Source organism: Pavona decussata, unplaced genomic scaffold, assembly GCF_977016875.1.
Source record: "Pavona decussata unplaced genomic scaffold, jaPavDecu1.1 SCAFFOLD_44, whole genome shotgun sequence".
Lineage (NCBI taxonomy): Eukaryota > Metazoa > Cnidaria > Anthozoa > Scleractinia > Agariciidae > Pavona > Pavona decussata.
In genome coordinates, this window is record NW_028145466.1 from 1,595,311 (window position 1) to 1,613,835 (window position 18,525).

The 18,525-nt window shown below is 39.2% G+C and overlaps 2 protein-coding genes and 1 pseudogene across 3 annotated transcripts in view; all 3 read left to right on the forward strand.

The window, feature by feature from the left end:
* LOC146482777 (uncharacterized) overlaps nt 1-18,525 on the forward strand; it is a 158,456-nt pseudogene that overhangs the window by 10,178 nt on the left and 129,753 nt on the right. The window lies entirely within an intron of this gene.
* On the forward strand, nt 19-6,677 carry LOC146482779 (uncharacterized). Its single transcript, XM_085106739.1, has 5 exons — nt 19-1,605; nt 2,400-2,898; nt 4,325-4,533; nt 5,300-5,644; nt 6,251-6,677. Exons 1-5 carry the CDS (start codon nt 620-622, stop codon nt 6,675-6,677), a joined length of 2,466 nt encoding a protein of 821 aa, XP_084962865.1. The 5' UTR covers nt 19-619.
* On the forward strand, nt 14,294-16,550 carry LOC146482780 (uncharacterized). Its single transcript, XM_085106740.1, has 3 exons — nt 14,294-14,298; nt 14,610-14,827; nt 15,162-16,550. Exons 1-3 carry the CDS (start codon nt 14,294-14,296, stop codon nt 15,302-15,304), a joined length of 366 nt encoding a protein of 121 aa, XP_084962866.1. The 3' UTR covers nt 15,305-16,550.

Here is an 18,525-nt window from a genome sequence, read left to right on the forward strand (position 1 = left end):
TTACGCTGAGAAAGAAACTTGACGGCCAAAAGTTTGATTTGAAGCATTTATAGTCTGCAGCGTATTGTTTTGTGTTGGTTTTCGTGTACATTTTTTGAATAAATAATGTCTTTTAGAAAATTTTATTGTAATACCCAGATGCAAAAGTTACGTTGAAAAACGTTTACTGCGTATTTTGTTGCATATTTTGTCGTCTTCGCTTGAGATACCTCGACGAGGTCGTCTAGCTCACAGTCATCGAGGCAGGCAAAGCGCTGTCGTTCTTCTTTCTTTTGCTTTGTTTCCTCGGGTTTATAGGGGAAGAGATAGGAAAACCCCAATCAAAATATTGAGTGTTATCAAGCAAAGGACAACGCTCAACTGTAACGATAATATATCGGTTATCCCTGGTGTCAATAGTATGGACGACACTAGCCACCCCTTCTTCTCTTTAACATTCCCATTAATTCTAATCATTAGTGTTATCGTAATTTACTCACTCATTTTGCTGCATCAGAATGTTCTTTGCTCTAACTAAGAGGAGACATGCTGCTTATTCCTAGTGCCTAGAGCTCTGCTAGCTGTAATCTTTATACAGTATAATCTGTATGCATTTTCTTTCCTTTAATTTATAGGAATTATGGCTAACACCGGCCTAGCATTTTCAGGCGGTGGCATTCGGTCAGCAGCATTCTGCTCCGGAGTCCTGCGCAGACTGCTCGAGCGTGGAGTAGAGGTGGACTTCCTGAGCTGTGTGTCAGGGGGCGGTTACACAGGTACTGCCTACCTGGACTGGAAATACCGAGAGGAAAGGAAGGCAAGAACAAAAGCGGAAGAAGAGAACGAAACAGAATTGGTACAAGGAAAGAAAAACGATTGGTACGAGGATTTCTTTAACCACATGACTCAGAGGAGCGGATACATCTGCAACTGGATGGAGCCCCTCAAAGGAATCCTAGACACACTAGTTTTTTCCTGCCTCGTTATGATGGTGACCGTTATTCAGCCAATCATCAAATGGGGAAGCTACGCATGCCCAGTAGCCTATATCATTGAGTTTTTCTTTGGAAAATTAATGCGAGATGCAGCTGACTGCGATGCTAAGTTAGCAGATGCGAGTACATCTTCATCGCTTAATGAGGAAGTCCACCGTTGCTTACAGGGAACTGACCATGTGGACACTGTAATACTTTTCATTGCGTTGTTCATTCTATTCAGCACCTCTTACGTTCTGTTAAGGCTAATCAAACGGTCATATCGAATGCTAAAAATCTTCCTTCACCTGAGTCAATACATCTTTGGAAGCTTTTTCGTGTTCACCTTTATCCCCTTTACAATTTACGACTTTTTCACGAAGATTCCACTGTTGGCTCAAATCTTTGTGGCGATCATTGCAGTAATAATATGGATTGTTCTACCTCTGCTACGAACCAAGACGTCTTATGTCCTGATAGTCTATATTTACTCTTACGTAATATACTGGAAGGTGTACCAACTCAAGTTGTTCGGTCATATTTCGTATTCTGATTCTATTTTTCATTGGCTGCTCGGAGCTTCTGGGATCGCGTTGTGGATAGTGCCTTTGGCGAGCACAGTACAAGAGAGACTTGTGCATGTTTACAACAGGTGAGTGGCATGTTTTCATGAGTATGCATGTGTCATTTACTGAATAATATATCATTTATTCACCAGGCTTAAAATATTCCATCACATTTTTTCCATTGCGCATATGCCAAACATTGACATTTCAATCCTAGCATTATGCAGGATGTTTGTCCCATGAACCTAGTTTAATGGCCTTAGCTCGCACGAGTCTCCTGTAGCTCAGTGGTGGAGCATCCGAACTAGTAATCGGAAGGCGTCAGGTACGACTCCGGATAGAAGTACTCGAATTTTCTTTTTTTCCGAGTATGCCTGTGCCATTCACTGAATAATACATCATTCACAAAAAGATATTATTAGAGAGGTTTTAAGTACACTGTCAAAGTAAATTCGCTCTGTTTGTTCTCGCTTTGCCTTGATACTGATGTTTGATTGATTAAAAAACTTGAACACTTTTTTTGCAGCGTTTTTCAGTTGAGTGTCGAAACGATTGCGTTCGCTGCAGTTTTGCTTTACTAAAGTTCCCTGATCGGCAAGCAAAACTCGCGCTAACGCAAATCACAGTAGGAAAGGAGCATTTAAATGACAAAGCATTTAGACGAGTTGATTGGGTGTGGAAGGACCGTTTGCTTTGGCTAGCCACAGAGGATTACAGAGCTAACAACTTTTACTTATTCAGTTCAGTTCTCTGCTTCTTTATGTCTTTGATCGAAACCAACAAAAAAACTCAGTAACCACTACTTGTCAGTTGCAAGAACCATCTGCACCATGAGCGTAATTTAAGAATCAAATAAATATAGTGAACTTTTTCAACGCAGGTGGAGGTTACAGAAGGCATTTTACCACAAGGACGCCCTGGGACCCTGTCGGTGTTCAGGTATCCGCGTTCAGGACATCTGCCCTCTGTGCACATGTCTGCCTCGGAATGAGCAACAAAGTAAAGACGCGACGAGACCTCTGACCTTAGCAGATCTAAAAGGAATGAAGCCCGAGTACTTATCCAATATGGTGGTTAACCGTTGGAAAATAAGTCAAGATTGCAAGGAAGAGTATGAGCTTTTGATCATGTCACCTACAGGGATAGAACGCTTTGACCGCAATCCGAATAAAAAGCAGTTCGAGGGTAGACTGAAGCCTGAAGATGTGATGTTGTCAGACGCCATGGCAACATCTGCAGCAGCACTTTCAACCCACATGGGAAAATATGATCAGTCCATTACAGGACTGACTCGTCTTCACACAATTCTTGATCTCGAAATGGGCGCTACCATGGTTACGAACGTAAAATCCCTGAAAGAGGAATCTATGGCATTTAAGGTATGTTTCGTGTTTCGTTGTCATCGTTTGAACAAATAGGATTTGCCTAATTTATTTGACCAACCCTGGATTAAATATTCATAACTTCATTTAATAAAGCTACCAAACTTTTCTTACAATGTATCTGGAGAAAACAATTTTGTATGACATTCATTGGTTACGCCACGTCGTCATCATTCTGGCAAGCGCGTTTTCTACATTTTTTTTTAAGTTTATAGTAGAAACATATTAAGCTGATAAAGGCTTTATTTAAACGTCATATGATATCATCGTCTCATTTTGTGGATGACGCGAAGAAAGCTTGGTCATTCCTCGATTTAAAATTAAAAACACACCTACAAAACGTAGTCGCAGCCATGAAAAGGAAAAACCTTGCGAACAATGACATTTCGTACTATGTTGTTGCCAGAAAAATTGTTTACAAAGCTGTTTACAAAGGGTTTTGGCTTCGGCCTTCGGCCTCGGGCCGTACTCAAGACCTCGGGCACAGTTTTTTTTTCCGATACGGGCCTCCCGCCCAGTAAATAATATATATTTATTTTGAGATTTCCTCAAGCAAATTTACTTTTAGCAAATATAATCGTGTTGGATTTCACATGCAGGTGTGTGTTTCGACGTGATCGTGCGCCCAGATCGTATTACCGTTGAAAAAACTGCAAGGTCTGCCCAAAAAATAAGGGTATTAGGGTGGAAAGGTATTCACACAAATACCCCTCTGTCGCCAAAATTCATTATTACCACTGGAACCACAAATACTCCTTTGTCGCCAAAATTCATCATTATCTTAGATGCACTTCATGGTTACAAAATCCGACATGTTTAGTAAAGGAGTAATGTGTTATTTTGTTTATTCATCCTTTGCGTGACATTTTCGGTTGAACTACACACGTTTATTGCAAAAACGAAGGGATGCCTTAAACTCTCAGCGAGTCTTTTATCGTTCACCTGTCATCATAGACTGAACTAACGTGCATGCTCAGATACTCCTAAAACAACGACGTCCAAGTATACGCTTGTTGTACAAGAGATGGGACACACGTATACCAGATATCGCAGGATATCCGCTACTGTGTACAGACGACGAACATCGAGGCCACTGTTTGAAAGGGGGTTACAATGGGTTGAATTATAAAATACTTTAACCGCCGATAGCCGAACATAATTCAGGCCCTCTATGGCAATTCCTTCGATCTCTAACCTCACTGTTAGGTAAATGGTCTACAAGTGCTTCATGTAAGAACTTAGGTAATAACGTACAAATTTAGCAAAAATATATGATAATTCTGGCATGTTTTATTCCCTTGATAACTAACAGTTCCCATTTATCCACACATTATTTAACCTTTTCCATCGTTTTAGTAAATTCACACTCAGAACCATCACCCTCATTCTCTTTCAATTTTGTTATTATTTCTTAACTCAACAGATCGCAGCGTATCTGGTACACATTGTCCGTGGACTTCCCTTGATTGCTGTGCCAGCATTTTTTGTCTATGACAATTCTGCAACCACAACTGTCGAGTCATCTGTCAAATTCACAATGATAATCTTTTTGATCATTCACATCGTGTTGGCTATCATCGCCCTCATTGATACAGGAGCCTCAAAACCACGCTGTTGGGAGAGATTGGCCAGGTAAGGGTTTGGCAGCGTTTTTGTATGTTTTTGCCGGCCAATGCTTTTGTCCGATGGCCAAACAAGATTTCTTCGGAAAAGCAGGACTTCAAATTGGGTGATTGGACTTGCAGCTTTAATCTAACCGATTGACTGAAAAATAGCCTTAATCCGATGTCTGGGATAATTGACTATATATGCGGCAGTTAGGAATGATAACGTCGCAGATATCCTCTGTAAAAACAATGATCGTAATTGATTTTGTTCTTCCTAATGAGATATTATACTGAGATAATCGCCACCCTTAGTAACCATCACCATAACTACAACCATAATAACTTTAACCGAAACAACCACCACCACCACCATCATCATCATAATCATCGTCGTCGTTACCATCAACATCGCAACACCACCTCTTCAACATTATTTCCACGTCATTATGTCACTATCACGTCACTGCCATGTCATTCTCATTATCATCATCATCATGCAATGTGGTGATAGCTCCCACGCTACAGGCGTTCAAAATAGCCGCCCTTTCTGCAGCTACATTCTTGCAGGCTCCTGGTCATTAACCCTGTTCCCGTGTATACCTGAAATTAGCTCTTACTATATAGGTTTAGTACTTTACGACTTTAAGACTTTTCATCATAATCATCATCATCAGCATGATTGTGTCATCAGCATCATCATCATCATCAACATCATTATTGTCATAATCATCATAGCCGTCGTCGTCGTTATCGTCAACTCGTTTTGTAATTCCATTTGTGTTTACTTTTAGATGGTTCATCGTGCACAATTCTTTTGTTTTTTATGTGAGAGAAATATTTGCTAAGAATAACATTGGACCAGCTCCGCCACCAATCATGTTACTCAGTGATGGTGGCCATGTTGAAAACCTTGCTATTCTTCCGCTTTTGAAAAGAAGGCTGCCAAGGATTGTCGTAGTAGATGGAGGCTACAAGGGTGGTGATACATTCTATGGAGAAAGCATTCTGAACGCAATGCATCTGGCCCGGACCAAGCTGAATTGCTCGTTTCTTAGTGAGGATGGCAAAGATGTCATTTCAGACTTGAGGGAGAAGTTAACGAGACAACAGAACGGGGGAAATCCGCGTCATTACAAGTACGCATTTATTTTACAAGTCACTTACTTTGTTTATCTCGCTGGGAAAGAGGCACCCGTTTTTTGCCATTGTTACCCAGACTTGACTGGGTGGAAGAGGTTTCTAGGTTCGCTAATCCAGGAGGTCGTGGCATATGACTTGTTGGAGCATTACACTATTTTTTTTTATAAGAACCGTTTTTATAGGAAAATTGTGGCTAAAATTGACCCAAGCTGAGACTAAGAGATAAAGCATTTATAGTCAGTTCTGAACCTTTTTTTTTTTGCGTCGAGCTAAAAACACGAAGTAACAGTATTCTTTAAATCAAGGCTAACCAGACACATATGTAAAAGAAATAAGATATGATACAGCGCAATATGGTCTTTTTGAGGTTTCCCGGTTATGTTCATATAGATTTTTTTGAAATTTTATACCACTTAACTTAAGAACATTTCAGGCTGAAACGGCCAACAGCTCATTCCTGGATGTTGCTAAGACTCCAAAAAACCTTGATAACCTTCCCTAGCAACAATTTAGCAATAAAGATTGCAGTACACATTTGTTATGAAACTAAAACCACTTCCTATTTTTTCTTACCAATACGGTTCCCCTTGTCATTTTAACAGGTTTAAAGTTTATTATCAAAGCGATGAATCTGCTGATGATGGTGAAGGAGAAATTCTGCTTATCATACCAAAGAATCCACAACCTAACGTCAGTGATGGCGTAGAGAGCGCTGTTGGCGAGGTTCACGGTAATACCGCTGTTATTGACCTCCACGGGCTTGATGAGCCTGACGGAATGTTCCACAGTGATGACGTCAGTAAATTGACTTTATGTTGCTGCGAGTGCTGTCACCAAAAATCATGTCACTGGTTGTCCAAGATCCTTTGCAATGTCTTCCCGCAAACCAACACGGCCAACCAGTTCTTTACACCTCGGATGTTCTCAGCCTATCATCATGAAGGATATCGGGCATGCGTAGAGGCCAACGCTGATGATTTTCTAAGAGCTGTTATCACGGAAAGGCAGCAGTGTGCTAGTTGTGAGTGAAAGACTCTTGCCGGAGAAAAAGACGTACTGTATGATAAACTTATAATAGTGTACCGTGTGTGAATTGCCAAAATATTCGTTAAGCAGCAAGTAGTATCACATAAGTTATAAGTCTTGCAGAAGTATGATAATTAGAGAGTTTCATCCTTAGCTAACTGCAAATGGGAAACGAAAAGCTACATTATATTAATCTTTTTGGTTCCTTCTTCGACGATTTGTGGTAAGAGCTTCATCTTTCCACATTTTAATGGTTTAACATGTTAAAGGTAAGGGCAAATTAATGCTCGATTGAATAAAATAGCTCACGGTGATAAAGTATATGTCAAACATCTTATACGATAAATGAGGGGTTCCATCTTAAAGGGCGAAATTACATTGACAAGGTCGTAATAAACATTTCAATGCAAAAGCTTTCAAAGTTTTTTTTTATGAACAAATGTTCCTAATTTTCAAAACATACGTTCTGTGATGTGGAAAACAAAGAATGTCACTGGCACTTAAGAAGACTTTGGCTCGATCAAACATGTTAAATATTAAATGAAATATTTTTTTTGATCAACAGAGAATGGAAGGTCTTTTAAAATTCTGCTGGGTGTCTTAAAAGGTTAAACCTTAAAGGACGGTGCCTCTTAACACCGAGGTAATTTTGGGCAGTTTAATTATGGCAGGAGGGAAAAGCAGATCTAAGTAAGGGAAATTGTAATTAAAAAAGAAAATATTGGGGACAACCAGGTATTTTTCAGATTTAATTAAGGCATAATAATTTGAAAAAGTTAAAATACGAAACAATGTATGGAATTTTGTTTCAAATTGAAACTTAATTATCTCTACAAAATGTGTGGTTACCCATAATTTACTCTTTGGATTTCAATAACACTTGCTCAAATCTTCCGCATAGCCATAAGCCGCGCAAAAATAACTTTGAAATAGTAGGCTCCGTCCAACAGAAATCAGCTTTTCTCGGACAATCCCTAGATGCAGAGAACGCATGCGCAGGAGCAATAGCAGGTACGATCCTTAAAGGAAACCTCCACTCTGGGAACATATTAACGTTAAATTTTTGAAAATACAATCTACTTTGAAATTTCGTTGGAAAACATGGAAACAATAATTCAGTGTCGGACAAAGCATGATTTGATGATCGCCTGTTTTCGTTTCTAAATTTCCCAGGCGCCGCCATGTTGGATTTCATAACGTAATACGGTTGCTCAATTGTTTCACACAAAAGAACTTCTGCTGAATAACAACAGCGGCAACCGTAACACGTCATAAAATTCAAAATGGCTCCGCAGACGAAATTTAAAAGCGAAAGTAGTCAATAATCATATCTAATTTTTAACACACTTGAATGTCATTTCTATTTTAAGACTAAATTTAGAATTTAGGCACTATTTCCAGCGCTTAACCGTCAATTTGTTGTCAGAGTGGAGGTTCCCTTTCAGTTATCTAAGGATTGGCTTTAAAGTGCTTATAATTTGTTTTATTATTTTCTCACGCGGATCTGAACAATTCACCCATGAACTTCTGCGAACAAATTTTCCCATTTGCACAATTTGCTGCCATTTTGTATCACCATTTGCCTTACTCTTCTCTCGGTTCGTTTCTGTGACATAGATTAAGGATCACGTGAGTACCTAGGATTTTTTGTCTGTGGGGGCAAACTCCGCACACCCCTTACAGGGGTCTCCCGTATGCAGACAGGGTTTCTAGTTGGACATTAATTTTGTTTTCACTCCCACACAGAAAAGTGCCTCTACGACCTTTAGAAAAAAAAAAAAAAAAAAGCACACTGATGCTTTTTGTCTTAAATTGTCATTACTTTTTATGGAATTCATTTTAACACCTTGTTTAGCTTGAATCAAACATTGTCCATCATTTAATGGTAAATTTAAAACACAATCGATGCACTGCTGTAAACAAAGGGAAAAAAATCACTGAGCTTCCACAATTCAAACGCACTATAACAGTGGAGCATTTGCAAAGACACAGTCGTAACTTAAGTACAACTCAAGCCTTTTCAGTTGTACTGTGACACGTTGCATAGCTCTATAACACGCTACAACAATTGCTAGAGAACCGAAAAACCAAATAGCCGTGCCAAGAAACACAACTCCTTGTGACAAAAACTAATAGCCCGACCCGGCATTACAACAACTACAGAATTAACCTCATTGCACGATACAAGCAATGATTAATTTGTTCTAACATTACACAAATCTCAACAAGAAAGGCAGTTAAAACTATCACGCACTTAAACGAGCCAAACCAAACCCAATTGAAATGCCCTATGTGGCATAAAACACCTTCGTTGAACACGCAGAGTAAGAGGTTATATTCAAAATGGAGAGAATTCAAAAGAGGAAAATCAAAAATCATTAGGCACAAATGACCTGTGAGGTTGAACATACGATGGTTAAATCCAAGGCTCGATCAAATCCTCCAAACCCGCTACAAATACTTGGGAGTAACGCAGTCATACTCGTGTAAGCGAGATTTAAAAAGGCTAAAACGCGCACCAGGGAGTGGCATAGGCTTGTCAGTCTTTATTTACACACCAAATTCTAGACCATAGGCAGCCCAAACTGACAAAATCATTATTTATATAAGAAAACTCGTAATGGCTTTTGTCTTGAAAGATCTTCCAAAATAATTATTTGGGATTCACATTGAAGGAATGTTTTTTCAGTCGATTTTCTTGTGATTTCGGACCAATATAGCTACAAGAAATAGCTCAGCAAACTCAAACACTATGTTAGAAAAAAAAAAAGACTTTTCCTGGCGGGGGCAGCTGCCCCCTCTGCCCCCACCCCCCCTCCCCCCCGCTATGTACGGTCCTGCTAGCAGTAAAGAAGTTGAGATTCTTTGAGTTCAGGAGTTGAGAGATTTAAATATGAGATTGCATGTAAGGATAACCTCAAGATTTCTCTTTTTTTATTTTTTTTCTGCTTTGAAGCTATATGGAATAAAGTATTGTAGAGCTGTTTTCAGTGGAGTGTTGAAAGTAATTTCGCGTTTGGTTTGGTCGTGCTTTAGTGTGCTCTATGATTGGTTGCCAACATTCGCGCCATTTTCTCAACCAAAATAAAAAAAAAACGCGTCTTGGTCACATGCGTTTTCCCGCGCGGGACTGCTGTCACATGTATTTGCTTCGAATTCTGATTGGTTCATTGGTTTTTTACGTCTGTTGTGAATAGTCAAAGTAATTACGCTGGTTTTGGTTTTACGAGACTCAAATCAGTGAAAACCGCTTAATAGAAATTGAAAGTGAAGAAAGAGCTGTGGAAAAAATAAAAGTGCTGTTAAAGGTGCTTTCCGGTTGTCAGAACTGGCTGGCCAGACCGGTCATTTCACCGATGGAATTCACCAATTTCTTCAGAATGGCACAGAAAGTTTCCTTAATGTGCAATTTTGAAGAATTTGTAGAACCTACCCTTCAGAATGGCGCATTCCATTATTTTTTTACAAACTAACTGTTCTGGCTGTTCAATTCTGATAAAATAATGGAAAGCACTCTAAATTAAAAAGAATAAAGTATTGTACTGTTGATATTCTGTATGCCCACCGAGCAAGTCTTGTTTCAAATTTAGACAGATAGTTTACTAAGAGTGTATTTCTCTCCAGTCAGCTGAACCCTTTACCCCTTTTAGTGACCAGTATCAAATGTCTCCTAATACAGCTGTAATATATCTTTTTCGTTCAGATGTAAAGGTCAATGAGATTAAAGGAAATGATCACAGAAGATATTTTGATATTTAAACACATTCTCCTAACTAGTACCACAAGAAGAATGTGTAGAATATTAAGGAGAAAGTGGATGTTGATTTTCACTGAATCTTGGGACTTTCAGACATAAATTTTGCATACCAGTGAACTGTTACAGGAAGCTAGCTACAATAGCATACATGCCAACCCACGGAGTTCAAAAATCGGGAGACGTCCAGAAATCTTCATGGGCAGCCAGCAGAACCGTGTCAGCAACAGCGAAGAGCCTCCGAGGGCTGTGGAATTACGGCTATATTTAGGCCTTCAGTGGGGGGGGGGGGGGGGGGGGACTTCACCGTTCTACCGTAATTTCAACATTTCTTCATGGTTAAACGAAAACAAAAACGCCGTCATCAGCGTTCAATATTAAGTATTTATAGCCGACGTAAAAAGCGGGAGATTTATGTACCAAAGCGGGAGAGCGGGAGATGAGGCAAAAAAGCGTAAGTCTCCCGCCAAAAGCGGGAGAGTTGGCATCACTGCAATAGTCAAACATCCCATCCAGTGGTGAGAGGGTGTAAATGATGGGGCTGTAGTCATCACATTTTACTGAAACTGGACAGGGGTCCAAGCAATCTCATACCCAGAGTCCTCAGCCTCCTTGGCCAGCAGTTGGTCACCAAGAGAGACTGTGGGGAAGTGGAATTTTATTACCACAGGATTTCTGCGGTAAAACAATGAAGCTATTACAAGGCAGCCAATTAAAGAATTTAAATAAAATTGCAGTTCCCCAGAGTCTCTCCTGCCGACTAACCACTAGTCAAAGAGCTTAAGGACTCTGGGTACAAGACTGGGGTCCAAGCTACAACTGTTTGGTTGCCATGGTGAGTAAACAAATAATGACGACTGAGATTGTGCTAAAGGCTGCTGATTTAGTGAGTGTTCAAGCAGTACATTAGTATACATGTAGTGCTAAGCAGCTTTATTTTTTATATTAAATTTTTAAGATCCAAAAAAAATACTGGTAAAAAACGTTTTACAGCATACTCATGCAAAAGACTAATTTATATTCAGTGGTTTTCTAACTCACACAATATTAAGAGTGTGTCAATATTGGTGACTGTTAAAAGTTTATATCTGGTATAAAAAGGTAACATTGAGAAAAAGTGAGCTTGGAGCCCTGAATTGGAGCTAACATGCAAGTACTGCGGTGAGTCATCTAGCTCAATCAATACTAACAGTGGATTAGACCTTTTACATTTAATACTATACAATTATACTATACAGGTGTATTCTATGAGTAATTTCACATTCAATATTAAGGTTGATCAGTTGTTACCAATTAAAAAATTCAACGGTAATTACACGTGTATGACAATCGTTTTTTTTTACTATGTAGACCAACAATACAAACTTAATTGCCATGACTGTAAAGTACATCAAGAAAGCATGTCACTTTTATTAATGAATTCCAAAACGTGTAGTTCCAGAAAACATTCATAGCCGACGGAAGGATTTTTTCTAAACGCCCACCCCCTATCCTTCTGGTACAGCAATTCCAATTTAGCTTCGTAGTTTCCTTTAAATTTTTTGCCCTTTGTGGCACACCCCTCCACAGCCTCCTGAAATTTCCAATTATTTCCATGTGGGATTACAGATAATTATTTTCTGGTCTGGAACTACACAATGGTATTTCCCACTTAAAAGCCATTAAAAATTTATTGCTTGCTCCTGTGCATAACTCAGTCTGAGTGCTTATTTAATCCCCCCCTTCTCTTGGTCAAATCCACCCCAAAGGGGGTGTTCACCTCTCATTGTTACTGTGCATATGTTCTGCACGTCTCAAGATACTCGGGTTTCCTATGGGTGGTACCTACTAATACAGGGATATTTTTATGTGGTTTAAAACTAGGTGGAGAAAGCAGCACTTTGCAAGAGCTTTTGGTATCAAAAAAGAATATTGAGGGAAACCATGCATTTTTCAGAGATAATGAAGCTTCAATTTGGAAAAAAAAACACCATACTTTGCTTTGTATTTTTCTGCTTTTAGAATAATTGTTGCTTAATTATCTCTGAAAAATGGGTGGTTACCCCCATTTTTTTTTAATTCAATAGCCCTTTTCCCGCATAGTCATAAACTGCACAAAAATACTTTGGTATTAGTAGGCACCGTCGTTATTGTGCCACAAAGGGAAACCTGTGATTGCCCAGCAGGGGGCAGGGATAAGAGGGGAGATTTGTTTGAGAGGAGAGACTTGAACAATTAACCAGCATAATTGCATTAAAGTATTGCAAAACGAACATGATATAGTTTTCAGTAGCATGATCTCTGGTATCTTTAAACATCTGCGTAGCGTAGACTTTGTTGTTGGAAATGAAAGACCTACAAATAAATGTAGTTGAAGTTGACGCACATGTCAGGGCCGCAGCCAGTATGAGGCAAACCGAGGCACTTGCCTCAGTCATTGTTAACAAATTCCCATCAGTTAAATAAGTAAAACAAAAAATGTTAACGCAAAATAATATTATGTTGAATGATAACGCGAATCAGGCAGTGCCCTGAATTACAGATGAGAAAAATTAAGCAAAAATTCATGCTAACCAGGCAGCGGCTTCCCAAAGAAAACTGCCTTGTTTTCATGTGTTTTTCCGCCATTTCTTGAGTCTTCTGTCTTCTCTGATCTGAGTGAGAAAAATCTATCAAAATGCAGCGTTCTATCAACAGCTTTTTTCAAAGAAAGCGGAAAGTAGTTGCTCTCATAACATGCTTTCAGTTCTTCTCAATAATCGAAGCAAAATTTAACTTTGTTTTGGCATTAGTAGTATTCAGCGAAGCAACTTTGTCTTTCATTCCATCTAGTAGAGATGGTGGTGTCAGTGAAGAAGCCACCGGAGATGGTCGGAAGTTGTAGAGGCAAAAACCGGACAGGCGGCACACCGAGTGAAATTTTTCTGTGTTCACACGAAAGAATCGGAGGCATCTTAAAAATGTGTTATCTGTTATAACAGCTGTCAGATGACTGATGAACAGTCTAAACGAAATCCAGGCTGAAAATTTGAAAGTTAACGTCACGGATATTCGGCTACTGGTTGCGAAAATGGAATGTGGGGGAAAAATGGAAACGTTGCGAATACATCAAACAAGTCAAAGAAATTTCGCTCGATTGTATAGTTCAGTTTGTCCTCGGCTATACAACAGGAAAAAATTGCTTTCCACGGACTTTTTTATATTTTGTTTAATGATTTTGGCACATGTCTGTTATAGAGTTATCCGGCGGGGAACTCTAGCCAGCCAATTAACTGCTTTCTTGCTGTTAGAAAAAGAAGGGGGGCACCGCCTTTTCGATACTCGTTCTTTTTGAATGAAGACGTAGCGCTTCCTTTTGATCGAAAAAAAAAATGGTCGTTTTGGTAGGACAACAAATGGTGCAACAGTCCTTCCGGTTTCCTTTCCACTGGATTTTTTTGTGAAAAAAAAAAAAGGAATAATTGCAAACGGATTCCTCTTTCTCGTTCTTGCCGAAATAAACGGAATATCACCGAACCATTTGCCTCATCACACTTACGTACTATGCTCCTTGGTGAGTTACGCGCTTTTTTCCCAAAATTTCCAGTGGAAAGAACCGTTCCATTTGATTCCCCAACGGAACTACTGTTTTTTTTCATATAAAATGAAAAGCACTTGAGAATTGTACTGTTACATTTGGCGGAAATTAAATTTTCACCGGTTATTCCTTACAAATAGAGAGCGCTCACGGGAAATGTACGATAAAACATAGTTGCTGTAAAAACATAGGGGTGAGCGGTCTCTTCTCGACTGATTTGTTAAATTTGCAATCAAAATCCTTTACTTTTAGTGGAGAACAGTAATTACAGTCATTTCCTGTACTTTAATATGTGGTCAACCAAGGTTAATGAGGTAAAAAAAAAAAAAAAAGCCGAAAAGCCAGCAGCCAGACCCGAAGAACAAATTGGATAGGAGATAATTTAGATGTTAACATGAGTTTGGTTAGTCGGCTCCCACGCCACAGGGAATTTGTCTCGATGAACGTTGGGTGACGAGACAAAGAACTGCTACGTGGGAGACAAGGGAATAGTTTTGCAATAAACATAGATGTTGAAGGGGTAGAAGTGGCCTTGCCTTATAAGTTTGCAAACAAAACGCATCCTGTAAATCAGATATGATCCTAGAGATGATTACTTACACAGGAAATTTCTTATCTCTTTTAGTCGATCCACCAGTTGCGGTGGAAATGAAGATCCTCTCGCCTGTTCTTCTTCAGTGGCAACTGCACAGACAAGTCGTAAAGGAAAAACTCTCGAAATCTCGCCAATACACCGTATTCCGAGTAAACGAAGAAATAAAGTGAGCGACAGCGAAAAAGAAGCCACTAGCGATGGACAGTTCGCTGAAATGCAGAAAAGATGTGAAGAATGTCGAGTCGAGGGTAAATAAATTTCACTGTTACTGTCAACCTTTGCGTGCCTGAAGTAAAAAAAATCAAGAAAATAAAACGCTTATAGCCGAACACATCACAGCAAGCCTTTTAAACGGCAACGTATACTCCGGAAAAGCTAGGCTTGACTCTACATTATGCGAGCAGTTTTAGTGACGAGGCAGAAGCATAAAGCATTACGAGGCATTTCTCCGACAAAAATATTTGTTAGTGACTTTTGTGGTGGACCGATCTTTTTAATGAGAATGAAAACCACAATGTGTAAAAGCCTCAGTAGAAACAGGCTTGTTTTTATAGTTCTAACAGTTTGAATATTTCATTTCAGGAATTCATTTCTTACCAATAGAAAAGCTGCAAACCCCGAGAGATGAAATCCTCATTAGGAAAGTTGATTCAATTTTCCTAGAAAAGCTCCAGAAGGACATGGAAATGGAACCTGAAGTACGAGTGGATCGTCAACCATTTTAGTCGCTCTGGTGATTATGTGGTAGATGTTTTTTCGCATAATGCGGCTGCAATAGTTGCAACTATGCGGAGTGGCAGAAATGGCTTATATTTCGGTAAAGAGGAAGTGCAGGAAAACGTAAGGTTTCACCTGGCTTCCAAAGTCCAGCCTCGTAAAGCCCAGGAAGGAAAAAATAAACCCGGTTCCTCTACGAGAAACTCACAAACAGCATTAGAATTTTTTATAGACGCCGGTGGTACAAAGGGTGAATATATAAGGGTGGTCTGTTTGATAAATCATTATCGATTGAAGTACGCAAATCATTTTGATAGAAATTTTGTCTAATTAAATGACTTATCCTTATTCATCCTTTGAACAACTGGAAACAGTTTTTTTCCCTTAAAGAGTAGAGTTATTAAATGTTGCAGAATCACCTCTTATAAATAGTGTGTCAAGTAACCCTGCAATTTTGTTGACGGATAGCACTGAACTCACTTTTCATCGTAAGCACAAGTCATTTAAAAGAGATTTGAGGTTTGGCTTAAGGCAATTGTCCTATCTTCGGAGTTGCAGCGTTTTGTTTTTACAATAGATTTTTTAATCGAAGCAAGGGTCCGAATTTCGGACCCCTAGACTTAAAGTAAATTGTTTTGAAAAACGCATTTTCTGCGGATTTAGTTGAACCAAGAGTCCGAATTTTGGACCCCTAGACTTAAAGTAAATTGTTTTGTTGAAAAACGCATTTTCTGCGGATTTAGTTGAACCAAGGGTCCGAATTTCGGACCCCTAGACTTAAAGTAAATTGTTTTGAAAAACGCATTTTCTGCGGATTTAGTTGAATCAAGGATCCGAATTTCGGACCCCTAGACTGAAAGTGAAGAATTTTTAACAACGCATTTTCTGCGGATTTAGTTGAGCCAAGGGTCCGAATTTCGGACCCCTGGAATTAAAATGAATTATTTTTAAAAACGCATTTTCTGCGGATTTAGTTGAAGCAAGGGTCCGAATTTCGGACCCCTGGAATTAAAGTGAATTATTTTTAAAAACGCATTTTCTGCGGATTTAGCTGAACCAAGGGTCCGAATTTCGGACCCCTGGAATTAAAGTGAGTTATTTTTAAAAACGCACTTTCTGCGGATTTAGTTGAACCAAGGGTCCGAATTTCGGACCCCTTGATTTAGACAAATAAGACTTAAGATTACTTAAATGGCTAATTTGTGAGGACAATAAAAATCACTCCGCTGAAAAGAAGTTTTCTTGATGTGTTAACTATTTACTCCGTAGGAATCGACAAAAACTTAACGTTAATTAAAAATTCATCTCCGCACTAATAGCATAAAAATGACACTTTCTTTGGAAAATTGAAACTTTGGAAAAACTGAAAATAGTTTGGAAAGCGTTAAAGACTCTGAGTGACACTAAGGTATGGAAGCCAAATTTATCCCCAATCTGATTGCGGTGCGACAATGAATGCATTGTGGAATAGCTCACTTTTCAGTCGATCACAAAACATGACGTACCTAAAAAAAACTCGTGCTTTCTCTTATGCATACCGCACATGTGCATACTATTACGTCAGCCTAATTGCGCAGGAATCAGTACCACTAAAGTCTATAATCTTCTGAACAGGACGTAAACACTTAACGTTGCATACAGTAACACAACACTTCACGCATTTATATCTCCAGCCGCAAAATGTAAACGTTCAAGGCAATGCCGTGAGTGAAAGGCTAAAGGTAGAATAGGAAACTGAAACTGAGTGTTGGCGATAAGATCGATTCACTGGAGCAAACGTGACCACTGAAAATTTGCATACGCATAGCGACAACCACCGAGTAGGCAACACCACTCATTCCTCATTTACTTTAGGTAAAGCTAAAATAATAACTTTAGGAAATTTGAAAGTCCTGTCCTTCTGATGTTATAAAACGTTGATAGGATCCGTCGTTTGGACGTAGAAAGGAACTGCCACGCTTTGAAAACACCGGCAAGATTTCGGTCACGTGTTAGGCAGCTAAAATCTTTTACGCGGATCTATTAAACCACTGATCATGACTAAGATGGCCATAGTGGTGTTTCTTTGCTACCTTAGCGAAAAACTGCTGTCCATGCTCTAGGTATGAAAACCAAAGAAGCAAATAACTTTAATCATTATCCGAAATATCATTTCATTTTCCTGTTCAATTCACGAGTTTGCTCACAGAGCGCTTTCATTTGAAATTAGCTATTATCCTCTTTATGTGATTACAGATTTTTTGAAAAAGTTGACTACAAAAATGGAGCTTAACGCTAAGCTGGTTCCCAGAACTTTCCTATTGTAAAATGTCGAGGGGTGCAAAAAAAACTCCCCCCCCCCCCCCTCCTTTTACCAATTTTACAAGGGAAAAATCATTGGAATGAGGTTGGAACTTTCCCACCGCTTGCGGACATTAAATAGTGAACGAAGAACACGCACACAAGAAACGTTTTGGCTCAATACTGCCTCATATTGTGCTTCCCTGCCAAGAAATGTATCTTTATTTAAATTTCCTACTTATGCTTCATACATTCGATGTATAACGTTTTTCGAAGTGTTGACAGGGTGGGCCACCCGACATGACAAGAACTGATCAAATAGACTTTTATTTGAAAGCGAATATTGCAAGCAATTATGGGGTAATTTGGGTGGATCGAGGCTGTTTTGTGGACATGGTGACCTATAAATACTTTTTATTGCATTTTTTGAAATAATGCATGCTAGTAAACAATCACAGAAAGTTTGAGAAAAATTTCCCGACCAACAACTTTAATTCGAGGAAATCATCTTAAAACCTTAAACCTGATTGGCTAAAGGCCGGTTTACACATGCGATTTTTGATACAATTTTTGTCGCGATTTCCGCGGCGATTTTTGTCGCCGCCATGTCGCATTTGTAAACCGGCCTTAATAAAGCGTGCTCCAGCCAGGCCGCGAGTGCGCGAAATCAGAAACTCAAAGCGGTAGATTGGATAGGTCGTTCTTTACCGTCGTAAAGTAAGAGAAAATTCAGAAGTGGAATGAAGGTCTTGACAGTTCTCCAAAAAGGTAAGGCCCGGTTCATACGTCGAACTTTACATGAGCCGAATCTAATACCTATTCGAAGTCGAACTTAATTAAAGCTAAAGTGAGAAAATAGAGTTTCGTGGTCAGCGGCTGTTATTTTTACACAACAAGATTCAAAATGGCGGGAAAAATGAATTCTGACATGGAAGAGCTTGTTTGGTGA